This window comes from Podarcis raffonei, chromosome 2 (genome assembly GCF_027172205.1).
Source record: "Podarcis raffonei isolate rPodRaf1 chromosome 2, rPodRaf1.pri, whole genome shotgun sequence".
Taxonomy (NCBI): Eukaryota; Metazoa; Chordata; class Lepidosauria; order Squamata; family Lacertidae; genus Podarcis; species Podarcis raffonei.
In genome coordinates, this window is record NC_070603.1 from 84,005,960 (window position 1) to 84,023,320 (window position 17,361).

At 38.3% G+C, this 17,361-nt stretch overlaps 1 protein-coding gene across 21 annotated transcripts in view; it reads left to right on the plus strand.

The window, feature by feature from the left end:
• The window catches only part of SLMAP (sarcolemma associated protein), a 96,996-nt gene that overhangs the window by 55,275 nt on the left and 24,360 nt on the right, over nucleotides 1–17,361 (plus strand). For 12 of the 21 annotated variants that reach the window (XM_053377888.1, XM_053377902.1, XM_053377887.1 and 9 more), the window contains exons 9-17: nucleotides 350–490; nucleotides 1,607–1,744; nucleotides 1,871–2,039; nucleotides 2,128–2,178; nucleotides 3,257–3,307; nucleotides 6,752–6,814; nucleotides 11,707–11,763; nucleotides 15,551–15,631; nucleotides 15,846–15,905. In XM_053377888.1, the coding sequence (XP_053233863.1) occupies nucleotides 350–490; nucleotides 1,607–1,744; nucleotides 1,871–2,039; nucleotides 2,128–2,178; nucleotides 3,257–3,307; nucleotides 6,752–6,814; nucleotides 11,707–11,763; nucleotides 15,551–15,631; nucleotides 15,846–15,905 (811 nt within the window). The remainder of the gene's footprint in view (nucleotides 1–349; nucleotides 491–1,606; nucleotides 1,745–1,870; nucleotides 2,040–2,127; nucleotides 2,179–3,256; nucleotides 3,308–6,751; nucleotides 6,815–11,706; nucleotides 11,764–15,550; nucleotides 15,632–15,845; nucleotides 15,906–17,361) is intronic. The other 9 variants (XM_053377897.1, XM_053377899.1, XM_053377900.1 and 6 more) reach the window with 3 other exon arrangements.

Here is a 17,361-nt window from a genome sequence, read left to right on the forward strand (position 1 = left end):
ACATTCCCCCTTTTCTTTTCTCTTTTTAATGAGGAAAAAACCTTATAATTTTGCATAGCACAAGCATAGTAGCTTCAGTTTCAAATGGTATATTGACATGACTTCTCAGAAGTAAATCTGCCTTCAAGAATGGTAGACAATGTAGCATTTGAAAAAGGGTAAGAATCTTTCAGACGTCATGAGGGACAAGGTGGGGAACTTTTAAAGGAATATCAAATTTCCTAGGATAAAACCCTAGTGAAGTCCTAAAATGGATGAAATATTTTCATAACTTAATGTAATACTGTTGTAAATGGTAATTTGAGCATATGGCTTTAAGATTTCCATCATGTTGCATTTCTGCTTGCAGAATCAAACAGAAGATAGTTTGCGAAAGGAGCTTATAGCATTACAGGAAGACAAGCATAACTATGAGACAACTGCCAAAGAGTCCTTGAGGCGGGTCCTTCAGGAAAAAATTGAAGTGGTCAGAAAACTCTCTGAAGTGGAGGTATTTATCATTTGCATTTTAGCCATGTTCCTGAAACTGGGTTTTGCCACCATACCATGAAAATAAAACATCAATATGTCAACATTTTTTTTATTATTTGCTGTTTTTTTGCTTGTCTTGAGATTTATTTCCTGACTCTGAGATTTAACCCTTTTTAAAATAGGGTTTTATCTTGCAAAGTTAGGGAGGTATTTTCTCCCTGCTCAAACAACTCTTCTTTGGAATGTATGTATCTGACTTGTGCATTTTTCTCAGGTATGTGTTCAGGTTTTTGTTTTGTACGCTCGTACTAATGACTTGAACTGTCACTTTAATTTTTTTTTAAAAAATACATCATAAGATTGCATATGCATAAAGATCATAAAATGGCGGGGCTATTTTGATTAAAGTTGAATTCACACTATGCACACCTCTGTTCAAAATTAAACTGTACTCAAACTGATTGCCCCTTGTATTTAGGATTAGAAGAGTAGGGTTGAATCCAGTGGAGACCCTGAGCTTGCACAATGTCTTTTGCTTGTGCAACAGATATTCCCTGTGCATCACCCCTAGAACAGTTTGGAGGGAATGTCGCAGGGATTGGGGAGAGGGCAAGGGCAACATGCTTAGCAAAATAATGTTTTGAGTAATTTTATTTATTTATTTAGAGCACTTGTACTCCACTCTTCAGCCAAAAAGACTCCCAGAGCAGCTTACATACAATCAAAGCAAATTCTAAAAAAGCACGACACCCAAGGGGAAAGGGATAGGGAGGGAAGAAGGAAATGAAAATGAAAATGCATGCCCCAGTTTCTAAACAGTTGTTCCTATAATGACCAGCTGTGGAAGGAGGTTCCTGATGGAGCTGGCTTGCCATAGCAGAGCTGATGTAGTGAGCTCTGCTTCCCAGCTCCCCCCCTTCTGGAATGGCTGTCCCCAGTTGAAGGAGAGGAGGTCTGATGGGGCTGGCCTGTCTCAGCAGAGCCATTGGAGTGATGTCTGGCACATTTCTCTGGGAAATGGTTGCTATAATTCTCATACATCGCGCAGTTATAATAAATCTTAAAAACAGAGTAACAGAAAAGTTTCTGGTTTCAATAGATTTTTGGCTTCAATGTGCAATTTTTCTTCTCACAGCGAAGCTTAAGCAACACCGAAGATGAATGTACTCACTTGAAAGAAATGAACGAGCGGACTCAGGAAGAATTGCGGGAATTGGCCAACAAATACAACGGAGCTGTAAATGAAATTAAAGATCTCACTGACAAACTAAAGGTACAGTTGGTCTTTCTAACCGCATGTTTTGGTTCCAGAACTAACATGACTTTTGCATTCATTCTTTTTCTGGAATCGCCATCCATAGGTACTGATCTGTGGGTTGTTTTTCATGGTGTTGAACAGGCAGCTGAAGGGAGACAAGAAGAAATCCAGCAAAAGGGACAGGCTGAGAAAAAGGAATTGCAGCACAAAATAGAAGAGATGGAAGAGAGAGAGCAAGAGCTTCAAGCAAAAATAGAGGCTTTGCAAGCAGATAATGACTTCACCAATGAACGGCTAACTGCTTTACAAGGTCAGTCCAGTAGTTCAAACATGTTTTTATCATAATTTTTTTTCTTTAAAACTGTGAAATATATGTTTTTTTGGAATTCTGTTTGCAGTCCGGTTAGAACATCTTCAGGAGAAAGCTCTTAAAGAACACAACAGCTTAGGTAGGTCTGATGTTAAAGTATTTTGCCTAATGTTGAAATTTGATTATTAAATTGTACCCCTTTTGTGCAAAGCAGTTAAATGAGCTATAGATCACAGACTGTAAGAATGTTTGAAAATGATGCCTTTAGTTTTATTGTAGTTTATTTTCTAGATTATTGATAAACCATGGTTTCAAGAAAATACCAGTAGAGGGCACTGTTTTTTAAAAGTCCCAACACAAAAGGTGAACTTGACTATTGCAACTTTTCAATTCTAGTGATGCAGTTAAGGAAGAATTATGACATCATTAACAATTATTTTTGGATGGTATATTGATTTTGGCACTTGTGATATGTGACAAACTCTGCTGCTCAAAGGAGGGAAATTGAGATTATTTCTTATTTTTCCAGTAGCTTGAAGGATAAAGTATTAATAGAGGTTTCAGAAGTTTGGCCCATGTTTTGTGGAAGGTTCATGACTGAACTGGGTAGCAAAACTGAACTGCATTTTGTGAGAGGTGGGGCAAATAGCTCAGGGGGTGACCATAGCATATACTTTGCAAAAGGTCCTTAGAGAGTGACTGACAATCTGTGAAATTGACTGGCACTGGGCTGGATGGACAACTGGTTTCCTTTGGTAAAAGGCAGCTTCCTTTGTTCCTGAATATCAAGGGCAGGGGGCCTGAAACTCGCCAGTGCTGCTCCCATGTTCTTGTAGCTACAGCCATGAAATGAAACACCCTAGAATACCCTCAGAATGAGTGTTATCCAAAGGAGCATTCAGGGGCATGATGAGTGGTGGCTTGCCAGTGAGGAGGGCAAGGTTCTTTCATCAGATGCCCCTCACAATGGCACTCATTCTGAGGACATTCTGAGCAACTGAAAATGTTGGTCCATAAGGAGCTAGGGAAGACCTGGTGAGATTTGCAACCCTGCCCTTGAAATTTAACCCCCATAATAGCCCAAATGCCCAGCTCACTTTTGCCACCTGAAAATGGAGTCCCTCTGCTTCTAATCAGTCCTAAGCAATATAGAAAGTCAGCACCCATATCTACAGAATACTTTGCTTATTCAGAATTAATACCTTTGTTAATTCTAGGCATACAAGTTGATGACTTCATTCCTAAAATTAATGGGAGCGCTGAAAAAGGTAGAGTATCTTTAATGACTGCCTTTTTTGTGGTGGTGGTTTTAATTTTGAGCTTATTTTTGGTTATTTGCTTGTTTTGTGTTAATATTTTTTTCTAATTTTTACAACAAAAAATAAGTTAATATATTACTGAAGAAACACTTGATGTTGGCTTCTAAATTTTGTATTTTTAGACATGCCTTTGCATGGATACTCTACTATCAGCCGGAGCATGAAGTTTTCAATACTAGTGAGACTTTAGTAACAGAGTATATCAGTATAATATATCTATCCACTGTAGGAAAATAATTACAGTAATAAAAGCAGATACATCAACATGGCAGTTCAGGACAATAATGCCAATGGCTCTTCAAGTTTGATGATGGTTGGAGACTTTAAAAAAAAAAAAGACGTCAAATTTCTGCCTCAAAATAAATCAAAATGATGAAAATTTCAGTCGTCCTTTGCAGGGTACTGTTAATGTACTATGTTCCAAAATGGATAAGGGTGCCCAAGTTAATTTGCAGGGCAATCTTATACCTGCGTGTTCAAAAGGAATCCCACTGAGTTTAATCTGACTTACTCCCATGTAAGCATGTATAGGATCGCAGCCCTAGAAATCTTTTGCTTTGCTTGCCAATTAACTCTAAAATGTTCCTGCCTTTCACATCTTAAGATACTAAATTTGCAAGCACGATCACTTCCTAACTTATCCTTCAACATTAGTGCACACAATGTTCTCATTTCTTTTCAAATGCTTAACTTCCCTCATAGGATCTGAGGAATGCAGAGGACCCTTTTGGACTCCTGTAGCTTTCTATGTAATTTACTCTGTTGCACTGCCACATCTAAAGAAGCAAGTCATGTTTAAAACAGACTAGAGGCTTGCCTCATCAGCTGTAGTGATCAGAACAAAACCCAGTTAGAACATAACACTGGAATCAAGATCAGGATTGGACTGCAGGATTCCATTCCTCCTCTCTTCTTGCATGCAAATTCCCCCTGCCTCCTTTTATCTAGTTTGGTCTTGTGTGACCAGTGTTAACCCTAGTTACAATTAATCCTGGTGTTTGACTCTACCCATTTTGAGAACCTGATTGAAAACAGGGACTCAAAATGAGTTTTGGAGCATACCTTGGTTTCATTTTAATCACAGTTGTCGAAAAGATAATATTAAATGTGGAACCCAGTTTGAAGAGGGTGGCTGGAATTTGCATTCAAAAGTGGGTGGGTGGTATTTTATGGCAATCCCCCAAACTCTGGTTCCTTTTACGTCCAAACCAGGCCAAAGTCATTGCTGTCACACATCACATTTATCATCTTGTACGATCTCTGTGGAGATATGTTTTACTTGGAATTGACAAGCAGTGACTCTTATTAACTATTCCTTTTGTGGAGCTTTCTTCCACAGCTTTGTTGACCAAAAATCCACAGTCTCAGAAGGCAGGATGTTTAGTGAGTTACCAAGTGATAACGATCTGGTAATGTTTCTACTCACAAGGGCTCATTGCTTGCACATTTGCTCTTTAGGCCTTTCTCAGGCAGATCCACTTATTCTTTTACTTTCGTACTGCCAGCATTCCCTTCCCCACCTTCCCTCTCTTGTAGTTCCTAGCTTTACTTGTCCCTTGACATTCATGTTTTTCTTCAGTTTGCTCAACAGAATCTCCTTCTGCCATACGGTTTCCTTGCTTCCTACAGCAAGCAGCTCAGTTTCCCTAACAAATTCTTTTGCACTATATCATATTTTCTTTATCTTTGGTAGCCGGAGTTTCAGAGCTTTCACAAGAAAACAGATGAGACTACCATTCATCCATGAACACGGACCTGGGCTTGCCCAATCCAATCTTCTCGTAGACCTGTAATAGCGCAGGGTCTTGTACCATTACTCTTTTTCTGTGAACGGAGTGGAGCTTACTGCTTCTCCCACTCTTCAGGTTCCACTTTTTGTAATCTGGCAGTTCCCTTGCGATTCTGCCCTAGGTAGCATGGATGATGCCATTCTCTTCTCAGTCATTTACACATCTTTTGCTCCCCGCACTGTGCATATCATCTTATGTGGGAGCTTTGCCCCATTGTCAGAACAGATTCTTTTGAGGGCTCCTGCTTTCCTGTCACAGGGAAAGAGGGCCGCCCCCATCACCAGAGTAAGTGATTATGGGATCCCTTTGTGGGACACTGAGAGACCTGTTGTCCGATCCTAGATATGCAGTTAATAATGCTATTCAAATGGACTCAGTTTTGTTTCAAAGCTTAAATGTGCAGAAGCAACATGTGTTTTGAGGTTTGCAAAAGCCTTTGACAATATACAGTATGCATATACATTGAGGGCTGGATGGTGAAATGGCAACTATTTGATTTGGGCATGGGAAACCAGGCTAGAATCCTCACTCACTAATGAAATTCTATGGTGGCGGGGGCATTAGATAAATAATTATTTCCGAACTAAACAAACTTGATGGTCTTTTTTCCTTTCTGACTAAAATAGCACTTTAACAGCTTCTTTGGAAAATGTATATAATACAGATTAAACTGATTAGAAATTTTATCCTGTTAGACAGGGGTGGCTAACATTTTTTGGCCCAAGGGACACATTCACCCATGGCCAATCCTCCATGGGGCATACCACACTCTTGCATACAGATACTCATATGCGTGTGTGCACACATGCAGGCAGATATACACACAGGCCACTTCTCATTAAATGATTGATCTGATTACTAGAGATGATCAATTCCCATCCCCATCAGGACACTGGGCGCCACCCACCGTAGTGCACTACTTTATTTATCCCTGATGCCATAGTCAGTGGGGTCAGGAAATTTTGCTTTGGGGACCATGTCAAGCCCCCAAAATGAGGGTTTGTCACACCTGTGTTAGACATTAGTGAGATGAAAGCTATTTCGAGGAACTGTCTTGAAGCCTGAAAATATCCTTTTAACTACAACTCTTAAACAACAGGTATAATCCTTTCCAGCTATTTACTTTAGCCATACCCAACTTCACAAATTAATATATGTTATGAATCAAGTCCAGCTGTTGAGACCTAGTAATTTAAAGGTAGTTTAAAATTGTGTCCAATTTCTGAGTTGGGTAACAATTTTAAAATGTTTAAATCTAAAGGTATTTGTATTCCAACAGAAAGTGCCTTGTTGATACAATCTGGATTTGGTATAGGTTAACTTTCACCGGTAGTAACGTACATTAATATAAATTGTGAAGCTTGTAAATTTTGAAGATGTAAACATGCAGATTACAAATGTGTATGTTTACACCTTCAATATATTCTATAGTACACTGGGGCTTTTCCTTTGGATTTGAGGGTGTGTGTCTCCCATTTTCTTTCTTGTGCCTTTTGGTGAAAAATTCTCCCTTTCCCCTGATGTCTGTGAGGCTTATACATTTTGTCATGAGCCCTCAAAAAGATGGAGATATGAACTTAAAAGGTGTTTCTTTCTTTACTAGAACACTTTCTTTCAAAGAGTGGAGGGGACTGCACTTTTATTCATCAGTTCATAGAGTGCCAGAGTGAGTACAGAGCATTCATCACATTCACTAAAAAGTCTATAAAAACAGTATCATATATTCAGTACTAGGGTTGGGACAGTTATATTCTTGAAGTGCTCTGAAAAACAGAACAGAACTATAGTTGTTGCTATAGTATTATGGAAAGGTAGCCTGCAATCATGAGTAGAATGGGGAAATCCAGATGGGGACTTAACCTGAGCATAGTGAATCTAGTTGAAACAGCTGACTGCAAGCCTCAAGTGAATTTTCTCACTCAACTTATCAAGGGCAGACAATTCCAGTGTTACAGCTGGAGGAGATTTCATGCATCCCTCCATAGTGAGCTGGGCAAATAGAAGAGGGAGATCTCACATATGATCATAGGGGAGATGTGCAGGTTTCCCTTTTCAGTGTTTCACTAGAATTGTTCAAAGTAAATCAGCAAGTCTCCGGTGCCCAAATACCACAATGATTGGAGTGTATTAAAAGGATCCAAATTCTTCCTGTCACTGTGTTTCTAGGATAGCTTACAGGCAGCTTGGGGAAAGTGAAAAGCATATATTCCACTGGACGTCTTTAGGAGAGTGTTGTGGAAAAAGCAGTATTTTAGGCGTAATAATAATAATAATAAATGTTCAGCAAGCTCCAGAAAGGCAGTAGTTCAGTACAGTTTCTTGTATACCTCATCCTTGTCTTCCTCAGTTTTCCAACTTTTTGCAATCATTCCAAGACTATTATCACATTATTATGTATTCCATGAAGGCTTTTAAAAATTAAATACAGCATATTTGCTGATAACAAAAATGCACTGGATTGGCATTAAAGGGTGGGGTAGAGTGGGGCAGGGGTGGAAGTTGCTTCCCCAATGTACTTACATCCTCAGTTTCTTCACAGATTTCTTTTTTCCTCTTTCTTCATTTTTGAATTTTTCTCTTTGGGTTTGTGTTATGTAATCTTTCCCATATTGCATATGGGCAAAATGTTATTTAAATACAGTTTTTATCATTTGTAATCTTAATTTTAAAAATATATATTTATATAGTTCCTATAACCAATACCATCGGTTTTAAAGTTGGTTTTGTTGAATTCACATCTTGTTTATTTTGCAATATTGCTAAATAGGGGTGGGGCACTTGTGGCCCTTAGCCTAATTTTATATGGTTGGGGGAAGCCCAGAAGGAGAGGAGGAGGACAGGAAGGGGAAAAACAAGAGGGAGACTCAAAGAGATGAAAGGAGGAAGGAACAAAGCTCTCTGCAAGGTATTGGTTTACCTCTGGCAAAAGTCACTTGCCCCTTCTCCAGCAGCTATTGGGGGGGAGGGGGGGAGGGAGGGGGGGAGAAAGAAAAGCAGGAGGCTTTGAGTATTGCTTTTATTTATTTATTGTTTTATTTTGCTTGATAGTTTAGCTTTGCTGTAAGTCTGCTTGAGGCCATTTGTTTATTACAAGAGGATATATGTTAGAGGTGTGCATTGGATTTGGACAAACTCTGAGTCTCCAGGGCAGTGGGCTACCTCAAGTTTGGACCTGTCAGAGGCAAGGAGGGATCAGTTTTAAGGTGGCACAAGTTGAATCAGGAAGCTCTTGGTGATTCAGATGCCAAAAAAGTCCTGAAAAGAAGTGTCTCCTTAAAACACAAGCAATGTCTCTAGGTTAGAAATAACAGCAGTGTAGGGTGATGGGGAAAGGAGGAGAAGACAGAGAAAGGCTACCATTGTGACTGACAGGTCAGCCATGTAACCAGAGGGAATTGTTTTACTTGGAAAGTGAATCTTTTTTTAGTTCTCCCCTCCCCATCCAGTGGGTTTCTTACCCAAGGGGACCTTTGTCATAGCTTCAGTTATTTGATAAATTGCCCACCAAACTCCAGGGACAATAAATTTCTTTTTTAACCCACCTTGGAACTGTGGAAGCTTTCGGTTTCTTCCTTGTGGCTTCACTGAAGGAAAAGAAGAGTGTAAGAATCCAAGGCCTGTTTACGTCATGCTAAGCCATAGTTTAGGGTTTATGTGCAATGCCTTTGTGAGAAAGCCACTTCAACTATTCAAATTCTGGCAGGCTCTGAGGTTTCAGAAATGGTGACACTGCTTACAATTTTCATCTAATTATGCCCCCAATAAAATAGGTGTTACACGTTTCCTTTAAAAAAAAATCACATTTGGCCTATTTGCCTGTAACTTGGCAGGGCTCATCCACATCTGCCAAAAAAGGGGAGGGGGGTTATAACTGGCTTTTCGCTTTCCAGTAGAGATGGTATGTGTATGAACAAAGTGGGTTCAGAAGGATGCCAAGCCAAACTTGGCAGCTCATGAAGCATCTGAGACTTAGGCAGACTGTTTTCCATAGTGTTGAATTGGGGTCTCAACTAACCCTTGTGGTTGGTGCACGCCATATGAATACTACGAGGCCTATCTAGTCCAGCATCTTGTTTCCCACAGTGGCCAGGCAGATACCTGTGGGATGCCCAGAAGCAGGATATGAGGGCAGAAGCACTCCTTCTGCTGTTCACCAGTATTTGGTAGTCAGAGCCCTGCTATCCTGAATCTCCCACCATTTACCTTCATTGGATGGCTGTATGTTCTAATATTATGGGAAAGAAAAGTTCTAATATTATAAGGGGGGAGGAATTCACTCTTTAAGAACACTTCTAACTAAACACACTATGTTAGGAAAATAATATTTTGCTGAGTTATTTCAAGAAACTGCAGTCAGTAAGGCAGTAGATCTACTGTCAATATTTTTTTAAAAAATGTATGGTCATGTTTTTAGCCCCTGGGGATCAGCCATCACTCAGATTAGACCAGAGACAATGGACTTGTATCTGGAAGGTTGATCTGGTAATCTGAGATGGCTGACGCCATGGCTAAGGAACTGATTAATATGAATAATCTTTGTTAGGTTACAGCCAAACTGAAAAACAATGTATTGATCACAAGTTCACCAACTGGTCTTTCAGGAAAGAAGCACTACACAGTTAATGCTCACTATCTTGCTGTGATACAATAGGTTGAAATATGTATATATCAGAGGAAGAAGGTCCCTGAAATTCTTTACCTGAAGTATTAAATGGTTACACCCTGTCAGGTATATGTAAGAGAGCTTTTGTTGTTTCAGTGGGAAGATAGTTACCTCTAAGTAGCATAGCATTATTATATGCAAGTTTAGATAGAATATAGGCCTCACAATTAGTGACCAATTTGTTCTGTAATCACGGAAGTCCTATATATTTATTAGCTGACGTATTTTGAGCAGATTTTATTTTCATAGAAAAGGCTTGTCAGTGATCCATGACATAAATCTCAAACATTAGTTTCTGTTTCCATAGTATGAAATGCAGTCTAGTTCTCATCAGTCTGTCTGCTTGTCTTAAAAGCCCTGAAACAGTCACCTCTTAAGTACATTCTGCTCTGGCATTACTCTCTCATCCATGAAAAAAGGCATTTACTTTTATATTGCTTAGTAGCACTGAGCAGGCTTCCTTTTATTAGTTTATCAAGTAAAAATGCAGGTGGAGCTGCTTAGTGCCTGATAAAATAATTGAGATTCATACAGGCATTTATAGCACTCAGATGTGTCCTACAGCTTGATTACGTGGTAATAAAGCTTCATCTAACAAACATGAACTATCTGAATTGAAAATGTGTTTAAGGCTGAGTTGGTAGATGACATGAAAACCCTGAAATTTGATTGCTAAAGATGGTTTATACATGATGTAATACTGCAATCATGAAATGATAAAAATGAATAACATTTACTTAACCATAAAATAATCATTCGAAACCATTATTTCCTCAGCTCTCCAATGCCATTTTATTTTCCTACTTTTGTCCATTCAGAATAGTACAGAATGTGTGATCTCATTTTCTGCCACATCTGTCTTGTGCTACCTCTTCTTCTTTGACCCCTTAATTTGCCACTCTTCTTCCTATCTTTGTTCTCTCCACTGATATTTTCTTTTGGCCTCTTAGTCTGATTTTTCCACGTTGTCATGTTAACTTAATTTTATTTTCTTGCCTAGTCTGTGTTTGTGGTTCTCCCCCCACTTGCCTCATTATTTTGCTAACAAAGCACAAGGCCACCATGCTTGTGTGCCCTCATCCAATCTTCTTGTAGTTCCCACTTACAAGTCTTAGTGGGGATTGTTACTGGAAAATCACCACCAGTCTAAATACTGGTGTGCTGTCAATCAATTGCCAACTAATAAGAAGGACGCCTGATATATTCAATCCCTGCGCCTTCCCCAAAGTTCAGCAATGTAAAGCAATAACTGGGTTGCAGGAAATGTGCACTAGAAGTATAAAACATTTCCAGAATTTCTCATCTTTTCCCTCACTTCTGGACACTGTTATAGCAAGAGTTGAGCACCAGCTTTCAAAACTATTATTCCTGGTAAAGGAATGTGACCACTATATAGTGTTGATAATGCATATCTATGTTAGGCACAAAGGAAAAAGACCTCTGTACCAGAGGAGTATATTCCTGTAGGTGAATTCAGCCATAGTGTTAACTGGTGTGGGTATAAGGTCACTCTCAGGCTCCATAGGAGAACCGCCCCCGGCAATATCAACATAATTTTATATACTTTTCACTGTTTGCAAATTATATTTAATACCAGGTTTTAAAACACTTCTGTTGTAGAATTTATAAATGTCTTTATTAATTTCATAATCAACTTTCAGTTCAGTAGCTTGGGCTTGCTCAAATCTTTGGCAACATTTTCTTATTAATTTATCATCTTGTTTGTGCATAGATAATTAAGATTAAAATGAAAAAGTTCCATTGATTCCAGCACAGAGAAGTGTGAGGTAATGTTGCCATGTTTAAATTTGGTCATGGAATGTGTATTAGAGACGTGTACAAAGAAATGCTTGCATAGTTTGAGCTGGGATAGTAACCCTTATTTTGTTCACCAGACAAGCTCATAGACGAAGGACATCTTTCCCGAGTGGATGAAACAAAGATCCTGAAAGGTTAGACTTATTAATTTGCTTTTGAGGCATGTGGCAAATGTTTGAATCTGTGTTTAGGAATTTGTTTTGCAAGTGTGAGGAGTGTTTGAGGGATTATAATACACCAAGCCTTACTGCTTGGTGTATTATAAAAACTACTTCCAAGTAAATGAATATAACAATACCAGTTTTTGTATTAGAAAACAATATGAATGGAAAGAGTTTTGAAACATGCACATTTGAGACTTAACTTGCATCTTATTACTTTTAACCTGGGAATTGTATTCAGTCCAGTTCAGAAAAAAAAGGAAATTTAGTCACTTCAAAAGCATGTCTGTTACAAATTGTTAATTAGTTGTGAAGTCATGGCATTTCTAAGATTTCCTGTGCAATAAATTATTGATAGAATTTTTCTGCTCAACATGAACTATATTCAAGGTTTTAAAACTTTGCTGTTGTGGATTTCCTCAAACTGTATGTATCACTTTTTGATAATCAAAATTTACATAATTCAAATTGTGTATCCTTTGATTTTTAAACTACCGTCTTTGAAAAATCACCTGTATGCAGTCACCCTCCAGTGTATTCTTGTTTGTGCAAAGTGTAGGTAGCATGCCATATTTGGAAAAGAATGCAGACAATAAACACAAGTGTAACTTAATGCTTGCATGCCAGCATTATCTTGCTTAATGGCGAGTTATTTTTTCATTGATGTGTAATGCATTCTATCTATTTTTTAAAAAAGATTCTGTCATGAAGTTTAAAATAACTTCATATAGTTTTAAAACAAGACAAAAACTATGAAAAGAAGAAAACTAGGTAAAGAAAAGCCATTCTGGTAAAACAAAGTGAGTGTGTCACTTAGAATCAATTTCATTTAAACTGAACTGATATAATAGTATAATGCCATAAAAGGGAAGAGATAATGCCTTTCCTATAGAGCAGGCATGTCCAACTCCCAAGAGACCGCGATCTACTCCCACTATTAAAAAAAATGGCATTAATCCTCTCATTGGATTGATCAAAGTTGTTTAGCTTTTTGGGGGGAAGCCAAAGTTGTTGATCTGTTTTGGGGGAGGAAGACCCCATCTACTGGTTGGACATGCCTGCTCTAGAGAACTAATGATTTGTGTATAGAAGAGCCCAGGTTAAATCTCCTCTAGTGTAAAACGAAAAAAAATAAGTAGCAGATAAAGATGACTATCTCTGACTGGAACCCTGCAGAGCTACCACCAATCTAAGCAGATAGTGCTAGGCTACATAGATAAATAGCCTAGCCTAATATAAGCAGCTTCCTTTGATACTAAACTTAATATTGGACAATTGGTTATCCTTTCATACTGAAGTAGCAGGTAATAACTTTGAGAGAATTCTGTGACAGTATCCTATAATGAAATCCATAAGCTAGGTTTTTTAAAATATTCCATTACTTGGGAATGTGAAATATTTTGTGGAATGACTTTGAAAACTTAGAATAATCTAGAAAAATATTGCAAGGTAACCATAGGGTCTGAGGTCTTGTGGTCATGGGTTTGCACCCAGGAGAGTGGCCTTGTTGAATTACCCCATGTCATACCACAAGCTGCTTTGCAGCTCCCATCGATTGCAGAATCCTTTGCTCTGCATCTTAAGGAGATGATGAAACATAAATACAGTTCTCCTTGAGCATGTAGATCCAGTTAAGTGGATCTTTGCATCCTTGTGCACATTGTTGGGCCCTTTGTCTTCAGCCTTTCCTGACATTTGGTATTGTTTATTTTATACTGGCCCTTATAAAGTATGTATTAAAAATAATCTAAAATCAAGAATGAAACCCAGTGGTGGTAAACTGCTTTTTTAAATGCCTGTGTCTCAGATGACTCATCAAGATTTTGCACAGAGGATCCAGCTGTTTCTTCTATAACCATATAGGGAAATAATGAGTTGCATTCCTGCTGCTGCTGCAGAAAAAAAAAATCACAATAGTGGGCTAGCAAGAAATTTATTAGGATTTCAACATACTATATTGTAAAATAAGATTGACAGGTCTCTTTAGTACCTTTATAGTAAAGTATTTTCATTAGCACACCTGTAGTAAGGCTGATGGTTGCTATATTTGTTTATAATTCCACCTTATCATCTCTCAAGGTGACTTGGAATACCAAAATTAATATTAAAAAATAAAAACAAATTTTAAATCAGAAAAATTGCACCAAAACAGTAAAGGAAGCCACCAAAACAATTTAATATGCTGCAAGCCAGTAAAGAGCCATTTTTTACTCTTAAAAGCATTAAAGATAGGAGAGAGCAGGGCAGACATTGTCTGGTGCTAGAAGATAGTAAAGGCTCTGTACCAAGTGCACTGGCATAGTTCATTATCTGGGATTAACCTAATTTAATAATCTAGCTGTTACATTCTAACACCAGTTGTAGTATTTAAATGTTCTGCAAAGGGGATCCCATGCATAACATTAATTATCTAGACTGGATGTTACTAGATATACTAGATATATAATTGTGGTCAGGCCATCTGCACCAAGAAAGGAGATATAGCTGGTGTCTCAGCTGAAACTAGTGAAAGATGTTGCATGTTATGACACCTGGCATCCAGCAACAAGGCTGGAGATCAAACGTGTACAAGGTTATAGATAGGATTGTATGTAGGAGAATACCCCTTTCAAAACCAGTTTGATATCTCTTCCCTGATAGGCCAGTACCAAGTGTACCATGGTGTTGTTTGGATTGCGTTTCAGTTTGTTAGCTTTTATCCAGCCCGTTACTTGGCTCCAGGCATCTGTTGTCCACAGCTGCACCTGGATCTGATAAAAAAGACGAGATAGCTGTGTGCCATGCCTAAATTGATTGCAGAACTTTGCACAACCTCTCCCAGCAACTTAATGTAGCTCTTGAATAACATGGGACCAAAATAGAGCCTTGTGGAACACCAGAGCACAAGTACCATGGCACCAGGTTGCAGCACTTCCCAGTCAGATTGGGTGCTGAGCACAATGTCCCCAGTCCCCATCATGGCAAGCTGATCTAGAAGGATACTGTGATCAGTTATATCCAAATCAGCTGAAATATCCAGAAGAATCAATAAGCAATCCAATGGCAGTATAGAAAATGGACATTTTTCACAACTGAGCCCCCCCAGCTTTTCCGTACTGGCCCCAGCTTTTGGTCAGTCCTAGGGGCTTCAGGCAACTTTTGAAGCTTCACTAGATATATAAATGTGTGAAAAGGACAGAAATTTCAAGGTTCACCAAGACTTCTTGGATGTGAAAACATAATGTTGTTTTTAAATTGTTACATAGTAGAGCTTTTTAAAAAGTCATACTACTGCTCTTTATGAAGCATCTTATTGTGCAAATGTTTTTCCTTACCCAGTGTAACTTGCTACAAAGCAGCGTTCATTCCTAATAGCTCTTTTCTTTCTACCATGTCACAATATCTGTATTGTTCTGGAAATGGTTTTCTGAGTCTCTCTCTCCTGATTTGATCCCAGAATTAGTGAACAAAGCAACTAACTTTACACTGGGTTCCAGCTGGCCAGAGAACAACTTTCAAACAAAAGGCTGAACTACGCATGAGGCAACTGCATCCTGTGTTGGATTGTTTAGTATTAAATATGTGACCTGGGGATATTTAATCCAGTTGGGAACAGGAGTGCAAAGGCATAAGAAAACATTGGTTTTCAACGACTGTGATTTTTGTTTGTTTTCACCTCTAGGCTTTTATCAGGCAAAAGTAGAGCTTGAATTGGTGTTAAAATGTTTTTTTGAGATACGTGTATACTTTAATGTAAGCCAAGTTTAATTTTATTTTACAGAAAATCAAGCAAAAGCTAAAGAAGCTGAACTATCAGATACTCTTAGCCCAAGCAAGGAGAAAAGCAGTGACGACACTACAGGTGCATTTTGAGCATAAGTTTAAGTGTACTTTTATGTCAATGAGTACTCAGAAGAGGATTTCTTAAAGGGGGGGGCTATTTAAAGTTTAGATAAAACTGTTTACCTACTTCATTTTGTTCAGATGAGTTTTTCTGTGTTGCTGCAATGTTGCATGACCTAGCTATTCAAGTAATTTGTTTCTCAGAATGCTAAAATAACTTACTTTTCATTTAGATGCTCAGATGGAGGACCATGAACTAAATGAACCCATTGCTAAAGTTGCCCTCTTAAAAGGTAAATTACTGTCTTCTTCATCTTTCAGATGGTATTTGTCAGGATTTTTTGTGTAATTTGCAAATATTTTAGTATTGGGTAACAATTTTGTTTACAGTCAATAATATTTTTTATTGCTCTTGCCGACGCCTCCACTGATGTATGTTCAACGCACAACTTTGAATCCTGTGCATGTTTTCCAGAAGTAAGCCCCACTAAGTTCAGTTTGGCTTACTCCAGTGTAGCTGTGCATAGGATTGTAGCCTTAATGCATAGTTTAGAATTTATATATTCTTGGTTTGTAGATGAGCACATTTTCTCCTACAGTTGCTGAGATTAACTAGATTCCTTTTAGCGTCTCTGTAAAAATCTGCAGATTTTAGTTAATGCTATGAAGTCATTTCTACTTGGGAGGCATGCTTCTGAATTTTTCATTTTCTCATATCTTTGTCAACAAAACTGCTCATCAAGATGTCCTTTGGGGCACCAAATGAAATAATGAACTGCAAGACTTGATTCATTTAAAATAAACACCCAAGTGACTGTTAGTAATTTATGTATAAACCCGACATAAAATGAAAACACAGAAATCAGAAACAGAAAACTTTCTTTTTGTTTCCTGTGTATCATGATGTAGGGATGACTTTAATTCAAGGCAATTTTGTATCAGCAAGGGGAAAATATCAGTTTAAGTAACATTTAAATCAGGTTTACCTTTTTGTACAGTTTCTGAACACCTACTCATTAAAATACAGTGACAAAAGAGCAGACTATCTAAGTTCGCAAGTGCTCCTCCTTGTCATCCACACACATACTGAAGAAACCACATTAATAGCTGCTCAGTTTTAGGATTCAGAAATTTGAAAGCATCAGGTGAATTCATACCTCTGTCTATCAGGAAAGAGCACCTTAAAACACTCTACTTGTTTACTTTTTTATAATGTGTGGCTAATCAAGGGGTAATGCGCAGAGGTCTGCACTGGCTGCTGATCTGCTACTGGTGTTACTATTAGTCATAGAATCATAGAATTGTAGGAAGGGACCCCGAGGGTCATCTAGTCCAACCCTCTGTAATGCAGGAATCCTGCCCACAGCCGTCCCTGGGTGGGCTCGAACCACCAGCCTTTTGGTTAAGAGCCAGACACACTGGCCCATTGTGGCATTGAATGTTGTCTATAAAGCCCTTAACAACTTGGGACCAGATTATCTATGATAAACTATTGATAATCAGGCAGGCACCTTCACTGTATTCTTTTCAGCACCTGCTGAAAACATCCTTGTTTAGACAAGCCTCCCCAGATGTTTAGAAAGTTTCTATGAGTTTTCATCTGTTTTAGTCTACTCTGTTGTGGTTTTAAATTATGCTATTCAGGTATGATTGAAAAGAAAATAATATTCTTGGATATGCCTTTGGGGTACTTTCTGAACCTGTCATTTAGTACATCCCGATTTCTCACCCCCAACTTTCTCCTTATCA